The 19,054-nt window shown below is 36.1% G+C and overlaps 1 protein-coding gene across 1 annotated transcript; it reads left to right on the top strand.

Moving 5' to 3' along the window:
* Positions 1-223: 223 nt before the first annotated feature.
* LOC127122457 (uncharacterized) lies at positions 224-18,725 on the top strand. The gene is made up of 7 exons (XM_051052794.1): positions 224-891; positions 5,404-5,531; positions 7,326-7,546; positions 7,617-7,766; positions 8,153-8,521; positions 9,480-9,690; positions 18,580-18,725. The coding sequence occupies exons 1-7, from the start codon at positions 224-226 to the stop codon at positions 18,723-18,725; spliced, it is 1,893 nt and encodes a 630-aa protein (XP_050908751.1).
* Positions 18,726-19,054: the final 329 nt, after the last annotated feature.

The raw sequence follows: 19,054 nt of genomic DNA, 5'->3' as shown, positions 1-19,054 counted from the left end.
CACCTGCCACACCGTCTAACAAGTGATATCAGAGTGTTGGTTCGCTAGCGCTTTATATCTTCTCGTAACGATATGGCTTCTGAACCAAAGGGTGCTTACAGTAGATCTCTAGTTTTCAACTGTGAAAAATTACGGCTATTGGAAAGACTGCATGTGAGTACACATAAATTCCATAGAAAGGAATGTATGGGTTTCCATCCGTGACGGTCCTTTTGAAATTACTATGACCAACGCGGAAGGCAACATTATACCAAAACCAGAGGCACAATGGACTGCCGACGATGAAAAGAAGTGGGCATACGATTGGAAAGCCCAAAACATTTTAATTTCAGTACTTGGTGTTGAAGAGTATTATAGGGTATCCCATTGTATGACTTCCAAGGAGATGTGGGACGCGTTACAAGTTTCCCATGAGGGAATTAACGAAGTTAAACAGTCCCGCATAAACACACTTACTCAAAAGTTTGAACTCTTTCGCATGAAACAAGAAAAATACATCTTCGACATGCAAGAGAGATTCATACATCTCATTAATAATTTAAATTCACTTGGGAAGCATATTTCCAATGAACTTGCTACTAATAAAGTGTTGAGATGTCTTAGTAGGGAATGGAAGCCTAAAGTGACAGCTATCAAGGAAGCAAATGACCTTACTACACTCGACATCACAACTCTATTTGGCAAGTTAGAAGAACATCAACAAGAACTAGCAAGGCTTGAAAAGTATGAGAAGAAGATTAAAAAGGAGAAGACTAAAGACAAAGAGAGTGAGAAGAAGTCCATAGCTCTTGTGGCTTCTAACTCTAAGTCCTCAAATAAAGAGCAAAGTGATAGTGACTCAAGTAGTGACGAAGACTCGGATGATGAGGAAGTGGGACTGTTTGTTCGGAGGTACAACAAATTCATTCGAAGGAATGGAGTAAAGCATTCCAACAAAAATCTCATAAATTTTCGAAGACAATCCAAAGGATCTAAACAAGAAGAGAAAAAAAGGATAAGGCAAACAAATCTTGCTTCAATCATGGTAAGGTAGTGTTGGTGCAAGCTCTAGAGGCCAATACTTTGGTACTTGTATCGAATTATTTATTAATAATAAAATGCTTTTTCTTTATTATGTTTGTTTAATAAAGTCCCTAGAATAGCTAGTCTGTTTAATGTATCAAGTGTGACTTAATCATGAGATCCCATTAAACATAAGGACATTATTCTTAAAGTATCCGTAGTCGAGCTTTGTTGTGAAGTGGGATAATATTAAAGCATTAAGACTATTATGTGTATAGAGTGATGATCATATCTCATAGATCATGGATAAGGAGTTATCAACTCTTAAACATAGGTATGCATATTAGGAGTAATATTTATAATGGAGTAACCCGCTATGAGAATACTATATAGAATGTTATGCAAAGTGTCATAAGTTATTCTCATGGTGATAGTGGTGTATACCACCCTTCGACCTGAAACCACTATGGACCCTAGATGTAGAGTCGAGTGCTTTATTGCTGACCAAACATTGTCTGTAACTGGATGACCATAAAGACAGTTGATGGGTACTCAACGAAGCATGCTGAGGGACATGAGAGACCTAGATGGAATTTTCCCATCCTGCATAACATGATGAATGTCTAAAGGCCCAATATTGAACTGGACAAGGACGACACGGTCTATGCCTTGTGTTCAATATAGACATAAGGGCAAAAGGGTAACTATACACATAAGTATTATCACAAAAGGATTTGTCAGATCACATGACATTTTCGTGTCTTGGATAGCAGTGATGTGTTGCTAGATACCACTCACTATTTATTATGTTAAATACGTGATTTAATATAATTGCCAATGCCATGAAAACCTACAGGGTCACACACAAAAGGACAAATTGATGAGAGATAGAGTAAATAAGGAACACCGTAAGGTATGGTGTACTTAAGTGAATTGTAGAACATCGTAAGTTACGGTGCACTTAAGTATAATATGAAATATGGTAAGTGTCGCATCCGCGAAAAACAACCGGCGGGCTAAAACAAAACAACACAGAGCCGCCACTGCGCGTTATTTATCCCAAGATAGGGAAAGGAAACGCTCAGAGAAACCTGGAAAAAGCATGGTCTCGCGACCAAAGAGAAAGGGTAAGGGAGTCGGTTACGCAAGGGGAAGGTATTAGCACCCCTCACGTCCGTCGTACTCGACGAGATCCACGCTCTAAGAAAAGAAAAGGTTGCTAAAACATCACACACACACACACGCACCGAAGACAACACAGGTGGGGTTAAGAAGAAGGGAGCTCGATAGGACATCGCATCCTATGCCTACGTATCTCGTCTGGAACGAGAATCAGAGCTGCCGTAGTTCGGCTCACGCACGCCAAACAAGACACACACACCCACAGGTAAACAGGGAACCCGACAACCACTCGATGGAATTATGTCAGCTTCCGAACCAAACAAACACAATCAGGATACGTACAGCCAATCGCTGGGCTTACGTCCATATCCTGACACACAAGAAGATAACAAGCAAACGCACACAAAAGGAAAAAAAGTGCCCGGAGAGACCTCGCACGGTCTCCTGCCTACATACCTCGTCTGGAACGAGGATCAGGGCGATGTAGTTCCCCTTAAAGGGAAAGAAATTCTAGCCAGAAACCAAGGGAAGACACACTACCAGGGAGCTGTACTCGAGCCTAGTGTTATCATGCATCATTGCCCTATGTTGTGGTTTCTACCTACTTGCACAACAGCAAGCTAATCCTATCCAGGAAGAAAGCAAGCATGCAAGCATCAACAGATCAAAACAAGCATTTCAAACAAATATTCACAAAGCACACACTATATCCAGTCAAGTGAGGCTCAAACAAGGGTGGACTGCCGAAGCAAGTCATCTGTACAGAGGTAGTATTAGCTCTTAACCTTGCCATTGAGAGGCTAAGGTGAAGCTGATGAAAGGTGAGTGAAGATTAGACTTCACAGCTCTTATCCCTGATCAGGGAGAGCTTCAGACAAAGGAGCGTGGGTCCAGAATGGAGGGACCCTTCTACGCTCAAAGACTCTGACTCGATTGTGCAACAGCACAAGATCTTGGGTTTGTGTCCCAATGCATCAACACAGTGGTGTGAGCAGAGGGACGACTCAACAGAATAGCGGGGGATAGATTGCATATCCCTTGGGTTCCGCCAATTGCCTCATAGAGGTCTTCACCTGCTTGGCACAAAAGTAAACAATCACAAACATCGCCTCTTAAGGAGGACTTCAGACAGTTGCCTGGCTAAATAACAAGCCAGGTTTTCCAGACTACATGAAGACAAGAGAGTCTACCTCAACTGGTTTAAAAACCAAGCAGCAGCAAGCAAGTTCTTAAAGAACTGTAAGCGACTAAATGTACCTGAAATCAATCAAGTATCATCAGTACTCAGACAAACCAACAATAAACAGCAAAAGTCAATCTATACAGACAATACAAGTTAATGCCCATAAGTGCAAGCCATGAGCTCAAACTCAAGCATCAAACCTACAACGTAAAGCTAATGTTAGTTCACAACATCAAACAAAACTCAATTTACAACTTGCATTGTTCTCCTTATGCCTTTTGCATTTCAACCTGAAAATCCACACCAAATGTGAGAAACTAGACCACTAGGCGAAGCCTAGGGTCCAAAAAGGGATAAAAAATTCTAAACAGCAAATGCAATTCAACCAAAATCATATTCAAACAAATTAAAAGCAAATGCAATTGGTCCCATGCTCATATCCATCACCATTATCATTTCATGCACAATTTAACATCAATCATGCAATTTGCAACCTCAAATGACCAAACAGAACTATCTCACTCAAAAGCATATCAAAATAGTTCAATTAATTCCACAAAAATTCACACCTAAATAGGACCCATTCAATGTATAGCATGTCAATTTTCAGCTCAATTGGACAAAAGAAAGTAGGTCAATGAAAATCAAGAAGTCCAGACACATTTATACAAGCCAATTCAAGGCATCAACACAAGCATCAAATTCCATAAATCATAAAACAGTGACAACAATTAAGAAATGAATGGGATCAAAACCATGATATCCTACAATGTGTCTGGAGTGCTCATGTCAAATTTCATCTTCATCCAATACCATATGAGAATTTCACAAGCAAAATGCCAACATGTGTCACACAATGTCACAAAATGAGCACACAGAGAAGAAAATTATCAATCAATTAGAAAATGACATCAAAAATTCCAGCAAAATTCACATGTTATCTTGACATATCAATAATCATTCATGCAAAAAATTGGAGCAATCAAACATTCCTAAGCCAGGCAAATAAAATCAGAAAAATGACCTAGCTTGGTGTGACACAAATTGTCACACCTCTATTCAAAAAATCACATCTAATCAACCAAGTATCCAAAAATCACAAACTCTACATGGAAATCACCATCAACATGTCCAGAATAAGCACAAAAATTTTCATCCATTTCTCTAAAGGTATGAGTATTTCATGAAGGTTTTGGCAACACATACAAAAATGTGACACATTTCACAAACCCTAGGCCAACTATTTTTCTACACATGCAAAAAATCCACAAAAATCATCATAAAATTCTACACATCATCATGAAAATAATGCAAAATGTCTCACTCAATTTGGATGCAAAATGAGTGAGATATGAATTTTTGAAGTTCATGTAACAAAATGAAATAAACATGAAAAAATAAAATGAAATAATAAATAATTAAAAGCTGCAGTGGCAGTTTTGTAAATATGGAGTAGTACGCCAAAACGACGTAGTTTAGTTAAGTGAGAAAGGCGCATTTCTATTGGTTCCTGAGCTCGGCAAACACAATATTCAAACGGCAAAGGCAATTGGAAGATCAAACAAGCTAATTTTTGCAGAAAATCATAAGAACATCATCGTTCTTCATCAACATCACCAGAAATCATAATCCATGAACCTTAATGAAAATTAACAAACAGATAATCATTAGAACCGTCTTCTAACCAGGATCAAAGATATGCTAACGATTTGCCCTAATTCCTACTATATCTCACGGATCGATCAAAAAGAGAAACGACATCAAAACTTTGAATCGAAATATCTCATTCAACAGTTAACCAAATCCAAAACCAAGCACAGCATGATGATCTATGATGAATGCACTACAAAAGCCATGTAACAATTGAAGCAATGGTGAGATTCGAGTTTTGGTACCTTGGAGATGGCAGTGAAGATTCTTGATGTTTCAAAGCGCCAAAGCCAAAAACAGATGAAGGAGAAGGTTGAGGAAAGTGAATGCAACTCGTAGCTTGATCCAAAATAGCTCCACGTGAGAGAAATCTTAATTCACCATTGTGGAGCTTATGATGAACAGTGGAGATTCTTGAACTTTTTGGCAATGATTCCTCAAAACAGTTGGAGAGGAAGATGTAAAGAGCACGAATCAACAAGAATTGAGCAATTTGATGAAGGATTGAAGGAGTTTGGATCCAAAATGCTTGATGAAGTTCTTGAGAATTTGAGAGAAAATGGAGGGAAAAGTGGTTACAACTCTTGGAGAATGTGAAGTGATTACAAATTCTGTTATGATTAAGGTTAAATACTCACTCCTTAATCCCATTTCTAATCCAAATTAACAAAATGAGTTTAATTAGTGTAATGTGAAATTTAAGTGAAAGGTTCCAAAATGCCCTTGCCAAATATCACCATATGACAGCTCATGACAGTTGGAACAAGCTTCAATTTGCATTTGTGATGTGTTGCAAAAAGCCTCATGCCAAAATTCCAATTATTTTGCAAGTTGGACCATTTTGCCCTTGGATTTTAATTAGTGCACTTGAAAATTGACCTTTTGCATTGACCATTTTTGATGAATTTTGATTATGCACCATGAAAGTACATGTGAAATGGAGTTTTCTCATAAAAAGATCATCCATTTTGGACACTCCATGTGAAAGTTATGCCACTTTAATTATAGGTCTTTTTGGAAAATGAATGGACCATAACTTGCCAACCATACATGGGAATTTCAAGTTCTTGGACTTTTTGGAAAGGTGAGAGCAAGATCTACAACTTTCATGTTGAACAAATTTTCATTTGAAGCTTTTTTGGACATGTAATTTTGTGATGAAAAACTTTCCACTTTTGGAAACTTCCATTACAAGTCACTTTCTATTTTTGACAATTTTTGTCCTGACTTTATTTTCTTCATTCTTGAGCCTTGAAATGTCAAATAACACTTGTTTCAACATGAATGAAGTATATCCAACTCTCTCCCACCTCCAAATCCATAAAATCAAGCACAGTTGACCACAGTTGACTTTTTCAATTGATAGATGAATTTGGCAATGCACTGATCAATCTGAACCCCAATCCTCTGATGAAATGGCTCAATGATGAAACCCTAGCCTTCATAAGCTCAATACAATCATGAAATGATCCTCATATCCATTATAGACCCCATCTCCTTGCCATGCCCTGATTGGCCCAATGCAACTGATTAGGGTTGACCAGTGGTCAAAACCCTAATCTCAAGGAATATGCTCCAACACTTGATGATGACAAGACCATGATGATGATGATGTATCATTGCAACCAAGATGAAGACCAATCTCCTTGAGAACCACAAAACCCTAATTAGGACCTCCACATCCTTAGATGACTAATGACCAGTCCAATGAAACCCTAGCTTGCATCATTAACCTCTTCATCTCCTGATCAAGACTTAAGAGGATGACTTGCACAATATAACCACATGATATGCAATATGCAATTCCTAATGACCTAAAATGATATGCAATATGATAAGCTAGTCCCAAGAGAGGAGGGCAAATTTTGAGGTGTTACAGTAAGGTACCACGCGCTTAAGTGATTTTGGTATATAAAAAGATATGGGCCACATACACTTAAGTGGGCTTTTTAACTTACATCCCGCACAAGTGGTTCTATAAATAGAACCCTTGTGCAGAAGCATTTGACCAAATGAAATTTCATTTCTCTCTCTCTCTCTCTCTCTCTCTCTCTCTCACACACACACACACACACACACACACACACATACACACACACACAAACACACACACACACACACACACACACACTCACTCAAAAGCCTTCATTCGTAGCAGCTAGCACTGGGACTGAAGGAATCCATTCGTGTGGACTGAGTAGAGGCGTTGTCATCATTCAGCGTTCGTGATTGCTCCTTAGATCTGCATCAAAGGTTTCAACCGCCACAAGAGGCAACGATTCTATCACTGATCATGCCCATTTGTAAGGATCACTAAAGGAGAAAAATTTTAAATTCCGCTGCATTTTGGATCGCTATTCTCCTTCAGGTAGGGCACTAAAGCCGGACTATCCTCAACTAAAGAAGGACAAGGGAAAAGCTCCACCAAAGAAATACAACAAACAAATAAGGGCATACATCGCTTGGGAAAGCGATAGTGAATCGCCAAATGATGAAAGCTCAAGTGATAATGATGGGACTGCCAACATATGTCTCATGGCTCACATAAAAAACAAGGCTTACCACAAGAGCCTCAATAAAGAAAAGAAAGTATGATATGCCTACTATAATAATTTCTCTTCTATGTCTTTTTCTAAATTGAAAATATCTTTTGAAAAAGATGCATACCGAAGCATTAGCAGCTTTTAAGAGATTATCCTCCGATAAACAAATCTTTTCATTTTTGGAGGGTAAAGTCTATAAAACCGAAAAAGACTTAGATGCTCTAAAAGAAAGTATTATAGAAAATTCAAAAGATATTGATGGATTGGTTCATGTTCAAAATTGTGGGGCTTGTCATATTTGGTAAGGAGAGCTTAAATCTCTTAAGGCCAAATTAGAGAAAGCTCTACAACCGAAAGTTACTTTTGTCGTTGATCTTAATTTGTTTAAGAAATCTTCGAATCCACCTTATGCAAAATATTCATTTGTAGAGAAGACTCCAAGGATTCCAATGAGAAAAAGTAAACGAATCTATCATCATGGTTTATGTCATTATTGTTGTCATTCGGGTCATACCATTGTGAAATGCAAGTTTAGGAAATTTCTTGTTCCTAAAGGCATTTATCAATGGATGCCTAAATGCAACATTGTTTCCACTCACACATAAGGACCCAATGAAAATTGGGTACCTACCTCTCTCTTTTGATATTGTAGATTGAGCGTCTTGCATCCGAGGAAAGAAGATGGTTTCTTGACAGTGGAAGTTCAAGGCACATGACGGGTGAGATATCTCTATTCATAGACTTTAAAGCTAAGAAGAGGGGTTATGTTAGTTATGGCAACAATAACAAAGGAGAGATTCTCGGAAAAGGTAGTGTAGGTAACCCCTATACCATTACTATCTCCGATGTGAATTTAGTTGAGGGACTTAAACACAATATCTTGAGTATTAGCCAATTATGCGACAAGGGTTACAAAGTAACTTTTACAAACACTTCTTGTATAATTGAGCATAATGACAAAAAGGATATTGTGTTTAAGGGTGTTATAGTAAACAAAATATATATGCTTAATCTTATTGAGGTACCGTTAACCAGTCATAAGTGTCTAGTCGCCTTGAATGATAATTCATGGCTTTGGCATAGACGCCTAGTGCATGTTAACTTCGATTTGTTTAATAAGGTTGTGTCCAAAGATTTAGTAGTCGGTCTTCCAAAAATAAAATTTTCAAAAGATCACCTATGTGACCCATGTCAAATGGGAAAGCAAATGAGGGTGTCCTTTAAATCTAAAAATGTTATTTCTACTTCACGACCCCTCAAACTTATCCATATGGACCTCTTTTGCCCTTCTAGGACAAAGAGCTTAGGTGGTAACTACTATGGATTTGTATTGGTTGATGACTATTCTAGATTTACATGGACTATATTCTTACATAGCAAAGACGAAACTTTTTCCGCTTTTACACGTTTTGCAAAACTGTCCTAAAATAAAATAAACTCAAAAATAATTACAATCCCAAGCGATCATGGAGGGGAGTTTCAAAACCACCTCTTTGTTGATTATTGTGACAAGCATGGCACTGAGCATAATTTTTCAGCCCCTCTTACTTCACAACAAAGCGTAAAAACCATGTTTTAGAGGAGTTGGCTAGAACTATGCTCAATGAGGGCGACCTACCAAAATACTTTTGGGTCGATGCTATTAGCACAACTTGTTATCTTATAAACAGAATTTTGATTCGCCCCATTTTAAATAAAACCCCTTATGAGCTTTTGAAAGGGAGAAAACCTAACTTGTCATATCTTCATGTTTTCAGTTGTAAATGCTTTGTTTTAAATAATGGTAAATAAAATATTGGGAATTTGATGCAAAAGCGGATGGTGGTATCTTTCTTGGATATTCTCAATCAAGTAAAGCATTTAAAGTTTACAATAAACTTTTACTTACTGTTGAAGAGTCGGTTCATGTTTCTTTTGATGAGTCTTGTCAGAAAAATGTCGGAAAAGGTAGTTCTTTTGATGACGTAGGTATATCTTAGGAATACATACTCAAGGATGTTGTTGAGGGAAGTGATCAGCCCAAAATAGTGGACATTGAGAAGGAGGAAGATATTAGTCATGTAAAAGATGAAGAGGAATGCCCGAATGAAGTGTATGATCTTCCATTGGCTTGGAAATCCTCAAGAGACCATCCTATTGACAATATACTTGGAGACACCACCAAAGGAGTGAGAACTCGTTCTAAGCTAAGTAATTTTTGTTATCATTTCGCTTTTGTTTCTCAAGTAGAACCTAAAAGTACCAAAGAGGTCTTTATTGATGAATTTTGGCTAATGGACATGAAATATGAGCTTAATCAATTTAAAAGAAATGACGTTTGGGACTTGTCCCTCGTCCGCGAGACCATCGTATCATTGGCACTAAGTGGGTTTTCAGGAACAAACTTGATGAAAACGGAATAATAACCCGAAATAAAGCCTGATTAGTGGCTCAAGGGTATAACCAAGAGGAGGGCATAGACTATGAGGAGACTTATGCTCCAGTCGCTCCCCTTGAGGCTATACGCCTTTTGCTTGCTTATGCATGTGCTAAGAATTTTAAGCTTTATCAAATGGACGTAAAGAGTGCCTTTCTTAACGGTTTCATAAATGAAGAGGTATACGTCTCACAACCTCCTGGTTTTGAGAATGATGAATATATGGATCACGTTTTCAAATTAAAGTGTGCTTTATATGGTCTTAAATAGGCCCCTCGAGCTTGGTATGAAAGACTTAGTAAATTTTTAGTTGATCATGGATATTCAAGAGGTAAAGTGGATACCATTCTTTTAATTAAACATCAAGGAAAACATATTCTTTTAGTTCATGTATATGTAGATGATATTATTTTTGGTTCAACTAACATGCACTTGGTCAAAGAATTTTCTAAGGTTATGAAGGATGAGTTTGAGATGAGTCTAATGGGGGAGCTAAACTACTTCCTCGGTATTCAAATTAAGCAACTCGATGAAGGGACAGTCGTGTGTCAAACAAAATACTGTAGAGAGTTGCTAAAGCGCTTTGGAATGGAAGAATCAAAGTCCACCAACACTCTTATGCCTACCAACGGGAACTTAGACAAAGATGAACATGGTAAGAGTGTAGATGTCAAGAATTATAGAGGTATGGTTGGATCTCTTTTATATCTTAATGCATCTAGACCCGACATCATGTTTAGTGTGTGTATGTGCGCTCGGTATCAATCGGATCCTAAAGAATCTCACTTAAAATCTGTAAAACGTATACTTAAGGACAAGTTATCGAATAAAAATGAGAAGCAAAATCACATCCAACTAAACATAAGGACATGTCTTACTTCTAAAGGTCATGCATATATGGTTTAAGCATCAAAGCGTACAATCATCATGTAAACTTGTAAAGTGAAATGAACACAAGTGTGTGGATAATTTAGACATAGCAAAGGATATAGTATAGTATTTGAGATAAAAAAAACATAACATCAATACATAAAGAAACTAAAGACATCACAAAGACACCATATCAAAGTATACTCAAAGGTTAAGACAAGTAATACTCAAAATCAAACCCTAGTCATGCTCCTAAAGGCTAATGAACTTCAAGAAAGCATATATGAAATAGAATTATGGGAAAAATGGTACCAAACAAAACAAGTTAGAATTATATGGCATATTAAACTTCACATACAAGTCACTCGAGTATTACAAATGAATCACTCAAGCTATGCTCAAAGATAGGCCAAAAGATAGGCAGACAAACATACAAGTTCAAAGAAGCTTAAGCAAGAAGTAAACAAACAAAGAAGTATAAACATGAAATCAAGAGATGTATGACTTGTACAATAAGTTAAATTAATATGATGATCAAGAGTAACAAGATAATTCATTCAAATTTCACACACATATTAAAGTCAAACAACTTGACAAACTAGTAAAGATGTCATCCTAGAAAAGGAATCCTTCACCAAAATGCAATGAGGATAAGCAAAGGTCAAGAGAGGGGTGCTTATAGGGTCATAGGACAATATTGAAGTCTTATCCAAAGCATGCAACCTCTAATTTCAATAGGTATCAATAAACCAACAAACTCAAAGTTCATGCATAACTAGCAAGTCATAAGGTGGACATCATCCAAGCAAGGAGTCCTTTGTCTAACCAAAGTAAAAGGGAAATGTAAAAATAAAATTGAGACATAAAGAAATGAAATAAGAACAATATAAAAATACACAAAGATGGATCCCAAGCTCCTAAGAGCTTCACCATCCATCAAACTCAAAACTAGGTCAAGAAAGAGAAGAATGTAGCTCCTAATGTATCATCATGATGAATGACAATGGAATACCATTCAAAGAATCATAAGAGAAAATTATAAGGATATAAAGACCAAGGAAGTCATAAGTGTAAACAAGAGGAAATAAATTTCAATGGACTCATAGTACTTAATTTGGAATGCACAAAACAAAATCCAACTATGGTCTCAAAAGCAAGCAAGAAGTATTCAAGACAAGCAAGCAAAGAAACATCAAATGGAGATGCCCAAAAGGGGTCACATGGATGAATTTAATACCTCTAAACGATGATGATGAATCCAAGAGAGAATGGGAAAGATATCCACAATGGTTGCACAAGTGCATTCCAAAATAGTCTATTAAATGTAAAAGGTATCTCAAAGAAACAAACATGCCTTGGAAAACTTAAGAAAATAAATAGGAGCATAGAAAAATTATGAAAAAATAGGCATATCAAGATGAAATCATAAGCTCAAAATGTCCCAAATATATATTAAAAATTATGTGCACCAAGTGTTCAAACAAAACTATCATTCAAGCAACACATCAATAGTTGATCAAACCAAAACATCTTCAAAAGTAAGACTAAAAAATAACCTAAAATTATCAATCTTTATGTCAAATGAAAACCCAAATGGCCTATGTTCATGTGTCTAAAAGTGTACAAAATATTGGGCCAAAATTCAAATGGGAAGATCCAAAATCAAACCCTAACAAATAAAACTAGGTTAAATAAACATAATTAAATATAAAAATTAAAACAGATATTAAAATAAATCAAAAATCAAAAATAAAAATATGGAAATTAAATAATATTCAAAGTATCATTCATGAGTTATTTGGGTATTTTTGGATAAAAGAAAGTAATTTAAATAAAATTAAATAAAACAAAGAAAAAAAATAAGTGAAAATGGCAAGGGGGTACAGACTAGTAATTTGGTCCAAAGGTAAATTAGTTAAATATGGAAGACTGGGCCAAAACAAGGGGGTGGGGAAAGCATAATCAACGGCCCATGATCCAAACCAAAATCAGGAAAATGAAAATGAAATAAAAATGGCATGTCACGCTGGTCATGTGGTACACTTGATGTTAACCGGTCACTCTCCATTTTAAGTCACAAAAGGACAAAACCATGCCCAGCCAACCACACGTTGCCAGCACTTCGTCTTCAACCTTTGACCATGCAAACGTAAACTCTAAACACGATTCCAACAGACTTACTTCCACCTCAAATAACTTCCTCAATTCTCCTCAAGATTCAACAAAACTTGAACCAAAGTTGTAGTACGCAAAGAGTAGAATAACATGGTAACTTTTGTTTCCGAAAATAAATGAAAGATCATGGAGAAAACTGAGCAATAACATACGGGTCAAACATTTTTAAACATCAAATATTCAAAACAGTTAGCCAAGATTTGAGCCTAGCTCCAATGGTCTACTCAATGGCAGACTCTACATATGTGTATGCATGAACTTAGACATGTCCAATAACTAAGCATGAAGAAGAGTAGGGTGAAGAAACCTTACCTAGTGGAGAAGATCCATTGGTTCTTGAGCTTGATGGAGCTTCAGACACGAATCCAATGGAGCTTGATGTTCTCTTGGGAAACAAGGTGAAGTTGAGTGAATGGTGAAGATGACCTCAAAAATGGGAAGGAATCCATAAGCTTTCTTGTTACAGCCTCCAAGTTCTCTTTCCACAATGATATCTCTCTCCATAATTAGGTTAAGGTTTGCTTAAATATCATGCTTATGATGAGGTGTGATGCCTTGCTTTGGGACATAATCGTTGGAGGGCAAGTTGGTCAGCTTGTGCAAAAATGAAGTGTGGCATGCAAGGTTGCGTTTTGGATGTATATAATGTGTGCTTTGTGTCATTTTTGGAAGCATGAGGTGGAATGAGAGAGCTCAAGATTGTGTGACTCAGTGGAGAGAGGAAAGGAGACAATAAAAAACATTTCCCATTTTGTCCATGTTTGGACATGATATGCAAGCACACAATTCATATGTTGTTGGTCTATTCAAGGCAAAGGGAATGTGTGTTAGTCGTGTGGAACAAATCCTGTTGCAAGGGAATGCAACATCATGCACAATCCCAATCAATAAGTGTGGTAATGGAGATTGAAACATGTCATCTTCAAACCAAAACAACTCCATGGCCTCTTGGCCAAATGAAGTGAGATAGGGCATTTTGGAAAAAAGGGAATGAGGGGAATATGTTTGATGTTGGAGGCAAATTGAAACAAAATCTAGAGCTCCTTCAAAAGTAGGCACGGAGATGATTGCTTGGAACTGCATGTCAAAGTGTCAAATATAGGTCATTCTGAGGACCTAACTTGCCATGTCCATAACTTGCTCCTTAAGCTACCAAATAGGAAAATGTTTGAAGCAAAAGTGGAGAGGACAAGATGCCCAACAACTCTTATATTGAGGTCGAATCCAAATGAAACTTGTAACCTTGTGAAAATTGGACATGAAGTAGGTTGTTTGAAATGACCAAATACTTTAAAAAAATTCACTAAGTGTAAAGCCCAATCAATCAATCCAAGGTCATGACTTTTGAGGGTGATATCTTAAATTGTGGCTATTCAAATGAAGTGTTCTTGGAATCAATGGAAAGAGGAAACTTAAAACTATAATTTTCATGTTGAAAGCAATTTGAGATGAAGTCCCTAATGTCTCTTAAATATTCCATGAACATGCTTGGGAATCTTGACTTGGGACACTTAGAAATTTTCTAAGTGTTAGGACAATTGAGTGAATTTGAAATACCCCACTTTCAACGACCATAACTTGAGACATGATGATCCAAATGCTTTAATATTTGTATCTTCTTAAATCTTGGATGAAGGAGAACAAATTTCATGTTAACGTCAATTTGGTTTGGAGTCTTGATCATAGAGAACAATGATCATGAAAGTAGCTGCTCATTAACACTAAACTTGCCAAAAATAGCAAGTTTCCAAAACCCTAATTTTCAATTTAAGTAACTTTCCACAATTCTTGATTTTTGATGAACCTCTTGACTTTTCTTGATAAAATTTCAAACATAGACCATATTTGACTTGAGGAACACAATATTGACCCAAGGAATCAAAATTGACTTTTTACCTGCTCAATTGACTTTTCCCCAATTGAATCAAACCAATAATCACCTGAGCAATTGAACCTCTTATGAGTGGAATTGATGACCAATCTTCTACACATAGAGACTTAGGGACACATAGAATATCATGGAATTAATTCTTGCTAAAAAAATCAGAAATAAATTGATTTTATCACAAACCCTAATTTTAGTCCAAAAAGATAAGATATGAGTGCACATCTTCAAAACCTTGACTCCTATAGGAAAAGTGGAGAAACTTTTGAAAAAAGATGTCTTGCATAAGGATATGATGAAGATGATTCAAAAGTGGTCCATGGGTATGCCACATACTGAGATAATCAACATTCCTAGCTAAAGAGATCAAGAGATAGGAGAGTGTGATCAACTTCCATTCTCCTGCAAATCTCATTTAACTGATGAAGTAATGGACGATTTGAGATGTCTTAGGGCACGAGAAAACCCTTGTAGCTTGAATGATAATAAAGTTGAATATAGCTCAACCTCCTTTTCATTGATTATCACCTTTCTTCCTTCTGAAGCTTGAAGAAGGTCACAAGAGAGATGTCTCGAACCCATAACCATAGAACCAATGATATGCATAAATGTATATGATGATGAAACATAAGCCAATAAGGTAAAAAAGAAGAGGATAAATTTTGGGGTACAACACACCCCTCATTTTATACCGTATCCACTAGTACTTTCAGCCATTTGTGCATGTCCTCCCTTTCTAGATAAGTCTCTTTTTTATCCTCATTCTCTATTAAGAGGTCAGTCAATCAATTTCCAACATTTTTCTCGAGTATGACGAGGCTTGTTGCAATAAGGACATCACACCCTTCACCATTCTTATCGACATAGGTTTCTCCCTATTTCTTTTGATCAACTAACATGGTTGAACAATTCTCAACTAGCAATGTTGAGTTTTCCACAGATGGCGGTGTCAACATTAATTCCTTTATACTTTCTTCACTCCTCACTATAGATACTACATCATTAATGTTCGGTACTTTTTCTTTGTCAAGAATTTGTACTCTAACATGGTCAAAGTCAGAGTTGAGCCCTACCAGAAAGTCGTAGACTCTATCTTGCTCAATGTAGTCCTTAAGTTGTGTTGCATCTGTTGCACATTCAGTTTTGATAACTCTGTAGTGGTCTAACTCCACCCACAAGGCTTTGAGATGATTAGCGTATTCTGTAACTGTTTTGTTGCCTTATTTAGTTCCCAATGTTTTCACCTTCACATCATATATTTGGGCATCATCTTTGACTTTAGAATAAGTTTCTTCTAATGCTTCCCAAATCTCTTTTCCGTGCTTAGGAACATGCAAGTGTCACTAATTTCTAGAGTCATTGAAGCCCATAACCATGTAATGATCGCTGGATCTTCTGTATCCCACTTGTCAAATTTGTAAACTTGAGACCACTTTAAATAGTTTTTCCATTCAACTTGTAAACTTGAGGAATAATAGGTGATTATGATTCAGATTTGTACGATTTTGTTTCATCTTTATTATCAGCCATTGAGAAAATTTTAAAACAAATGTAAGTAAAAAAATTACAAACGACTGTGAGATTGTTCAAATAGTGGTGATGAACATTACCAGTAGCGATGAACAATGCTGAAAATTACCGTGAACAGTGTCAAAACAGTTGCGGTGAACAGTGCTGAAAAATGGTGGTGAACAGTACCACAACAATGCAATGAACAAGACAAAAGTGGCAATGACCAGCACCGCAAAAAGTGCGGTGAACAGTGTCGCGCAATGCAGTGAACAGTGTCGCATAGTGCGATGAACATGAACAGAGCCGCATAGTGCGATGAACAGTGCAGACAACACAAAAGTTTAATCAAAGAACCACAATTAAGGTGGCTAGGATTTTTTATGTGGAAGCGAGACCCTCTCGAACGAGAATTCATGATATCATATCAAAGTTGAATAATTTAATATATTATAGTTAAGAATATATAAATTATAATCTCTTTAAATAGAGTATTATGACCTAAAAAGTCTTACTAAAGATCCAAACGTAAATTACTAATAAAAATAATAAAATAAATAATTATTTATAACATTAACAAATTTAATGAGAAGAAGTTGCAGAAGCTAGAAAGAAATGGGCGGTCCTGATTTAGAAAATAAAATGTTGTTAAATGTAGTACTTTTAATTGCTTCTTTGATGTTTTTTTTTTATCTAAAGGGGCAAGCATGGGTGGGATGCAAGTTTGGTGAAAATAAAATTATGTTTTATGACTGGTTATTAAATATGTATCTGAAAGTATGTTTTGTTTTCAGGAACTGCTGCGGTGATTTGTAGAATGGGTGAGACCGGTAAAATATGAATGGGTTATTATGATACTTGTTTGGATAATGTGGAAGATATTGTGAAGTGGGAGTGAAAGAATATGCCTAAGGGTTATAGGAAACATATTCTTTGGCCACATAGTAGAGACAAGGTGCTTTTCGGGTTTTCACTCTTTTAGTTTGGTTCTTAAAATGAATAGTATTTCAAAGTTTCTAAGTTTCAGAATCTTTGATCATAGTAGTTCTCTTGGGTCAAACAGTTCCTTTTATAGATTGTGAAGAGTTCAAGCTTGTAGTATTCTCACTTCACATGTGAAGTTTGCATAACCAACTATATGTGATGGATCCATTGAAGAAAAATTGAATATAGTTAGATATGTGTCTAGTTATAGTAGCTAGAAAATGAGATAGGAGATTTGTTTGAGTTGTTCTGTGTTTATATAGTATGGTAGTGCTACCCATTGTCCTCGACTTGTATTCTTATTTATTGTTCAAAGTTTAATATCTGTTGTGTTCCATTAAGCATATCATATGGGTCATCATTATAAAAGTAAAGTTGTAAGGTATATGTGTGTTATAAAGTAAAGTTGTAAGCTCTACCTGCGGATTCTGAAGTTTCTTCGGATCTACCTGCGGAATTAACCCCAGTTTACTTGCGGATATCTTCTGCGGGTTTACTTGCGGTTTTACCCGCAGTAGAGTGTTCTCTACAGCAACTTTACTAAAATCCGCAGAAAAGCAGGGTATTTCTATTACCAACATTAAGATCATTAAGAACAGAGATACAAAAAACAATTGATGTAAAATTCATTCAAATAACTATATGCAAATATATGCTGATAAAATCACACTTATTCATGAGTTATTTACTTGATGCCTCTGTTTGATAGGAAAAGTAGAAAGACATGATGTGTGATTGTAATTTATTAACCAAATTATGCAAGTCAAAGAATTCATTCCTTACTTTGAGTATTTTATGAATCTTTGAGGTGCAACCGAGGACAAGACCAGTTTCTCCTATGCTTCAAACGAAGATTGGGATTAGATGTTATCAGCAGTCAACTAATGGATTGCTCATTGAATTGCTATTGAATTGCTTCAAACAAAGATTTTGGGATGTTGTCTCACACTGAAACTCATGACTTGTGTGAATGTGTTTTTGATTATAGGTCTTTTACTCTTTAACAATCGTAGATTCATATGAAGTTGGTTTTTGTCTCTTCTTTTATCTTTCATTGATTTCATGCAAATTTAAGTAACATGACATATAAAGCTCCTTATTTGAAGCTCAATACATGAATTATTTTTTTTAAAAACATTGATTTCTTTAGTTGTTGAATATTGATCTACAACATCATGCCCCTACACTAGTTTTTCTTCACATAAGAAATTATTTAACGATTCTATTTTGACATAAACAGGTTTAAATGCAAAGGTTTGGGAGAGAAGTGGATGTGATGAGCAATTTAAGCAGCAAGACATTACAATCCAACAATTTCAAGTGTTTCACATTCAACTGAGTAAAAACTGCTACAAGAAACTTTCATCTAAGTGCTCTTTTGAATGAGAAACTCAATTTGGAACACACATTAGCAATTGTGGATGAGGTTTTGCAGTTTCTATGATGAGGCTTAAGCATAAAAGACACAGTGAATGATTGGTGAATGTCATATAGGCTCAATTGTTGAGAATACTTATAATTTGAAGTTAGGAAAATTGCAAATTAGTTTAGCACTCTTCACATAAATGTTATAATGTATTTGTATAGTGGAATTTATTACATGTTATAATGTTATAGACAGAATTTGCATGAATAAAAAGCATACATCATTTTAAAGTCAGGATTGAAAAAGCATACATCATGTTGCATGTCCTAACACAAGTTAAGAATTTTCC

This window comes from Lathyrus oleraceus, chromosome 2, assembly GCF_024323335.1.
Source record: "Lathyrus oleraceus cultivar Zhongwan6 chromosome 2, CAAS_Psat_ZW6_1.0, whole genome shotgun sequence".
NCBI classification, from domain to species: Eukaryota; Viridiplantae; Streptophyta; class Magnoliopsida; order Fabales; family Fabaceae; genus Lathyrus; species Lathyrus oleraceus.
Note: the sequence above shows the minus strand (reverse complement) of the source record. Positions and strands in the feature narration are given on the sequence as shown.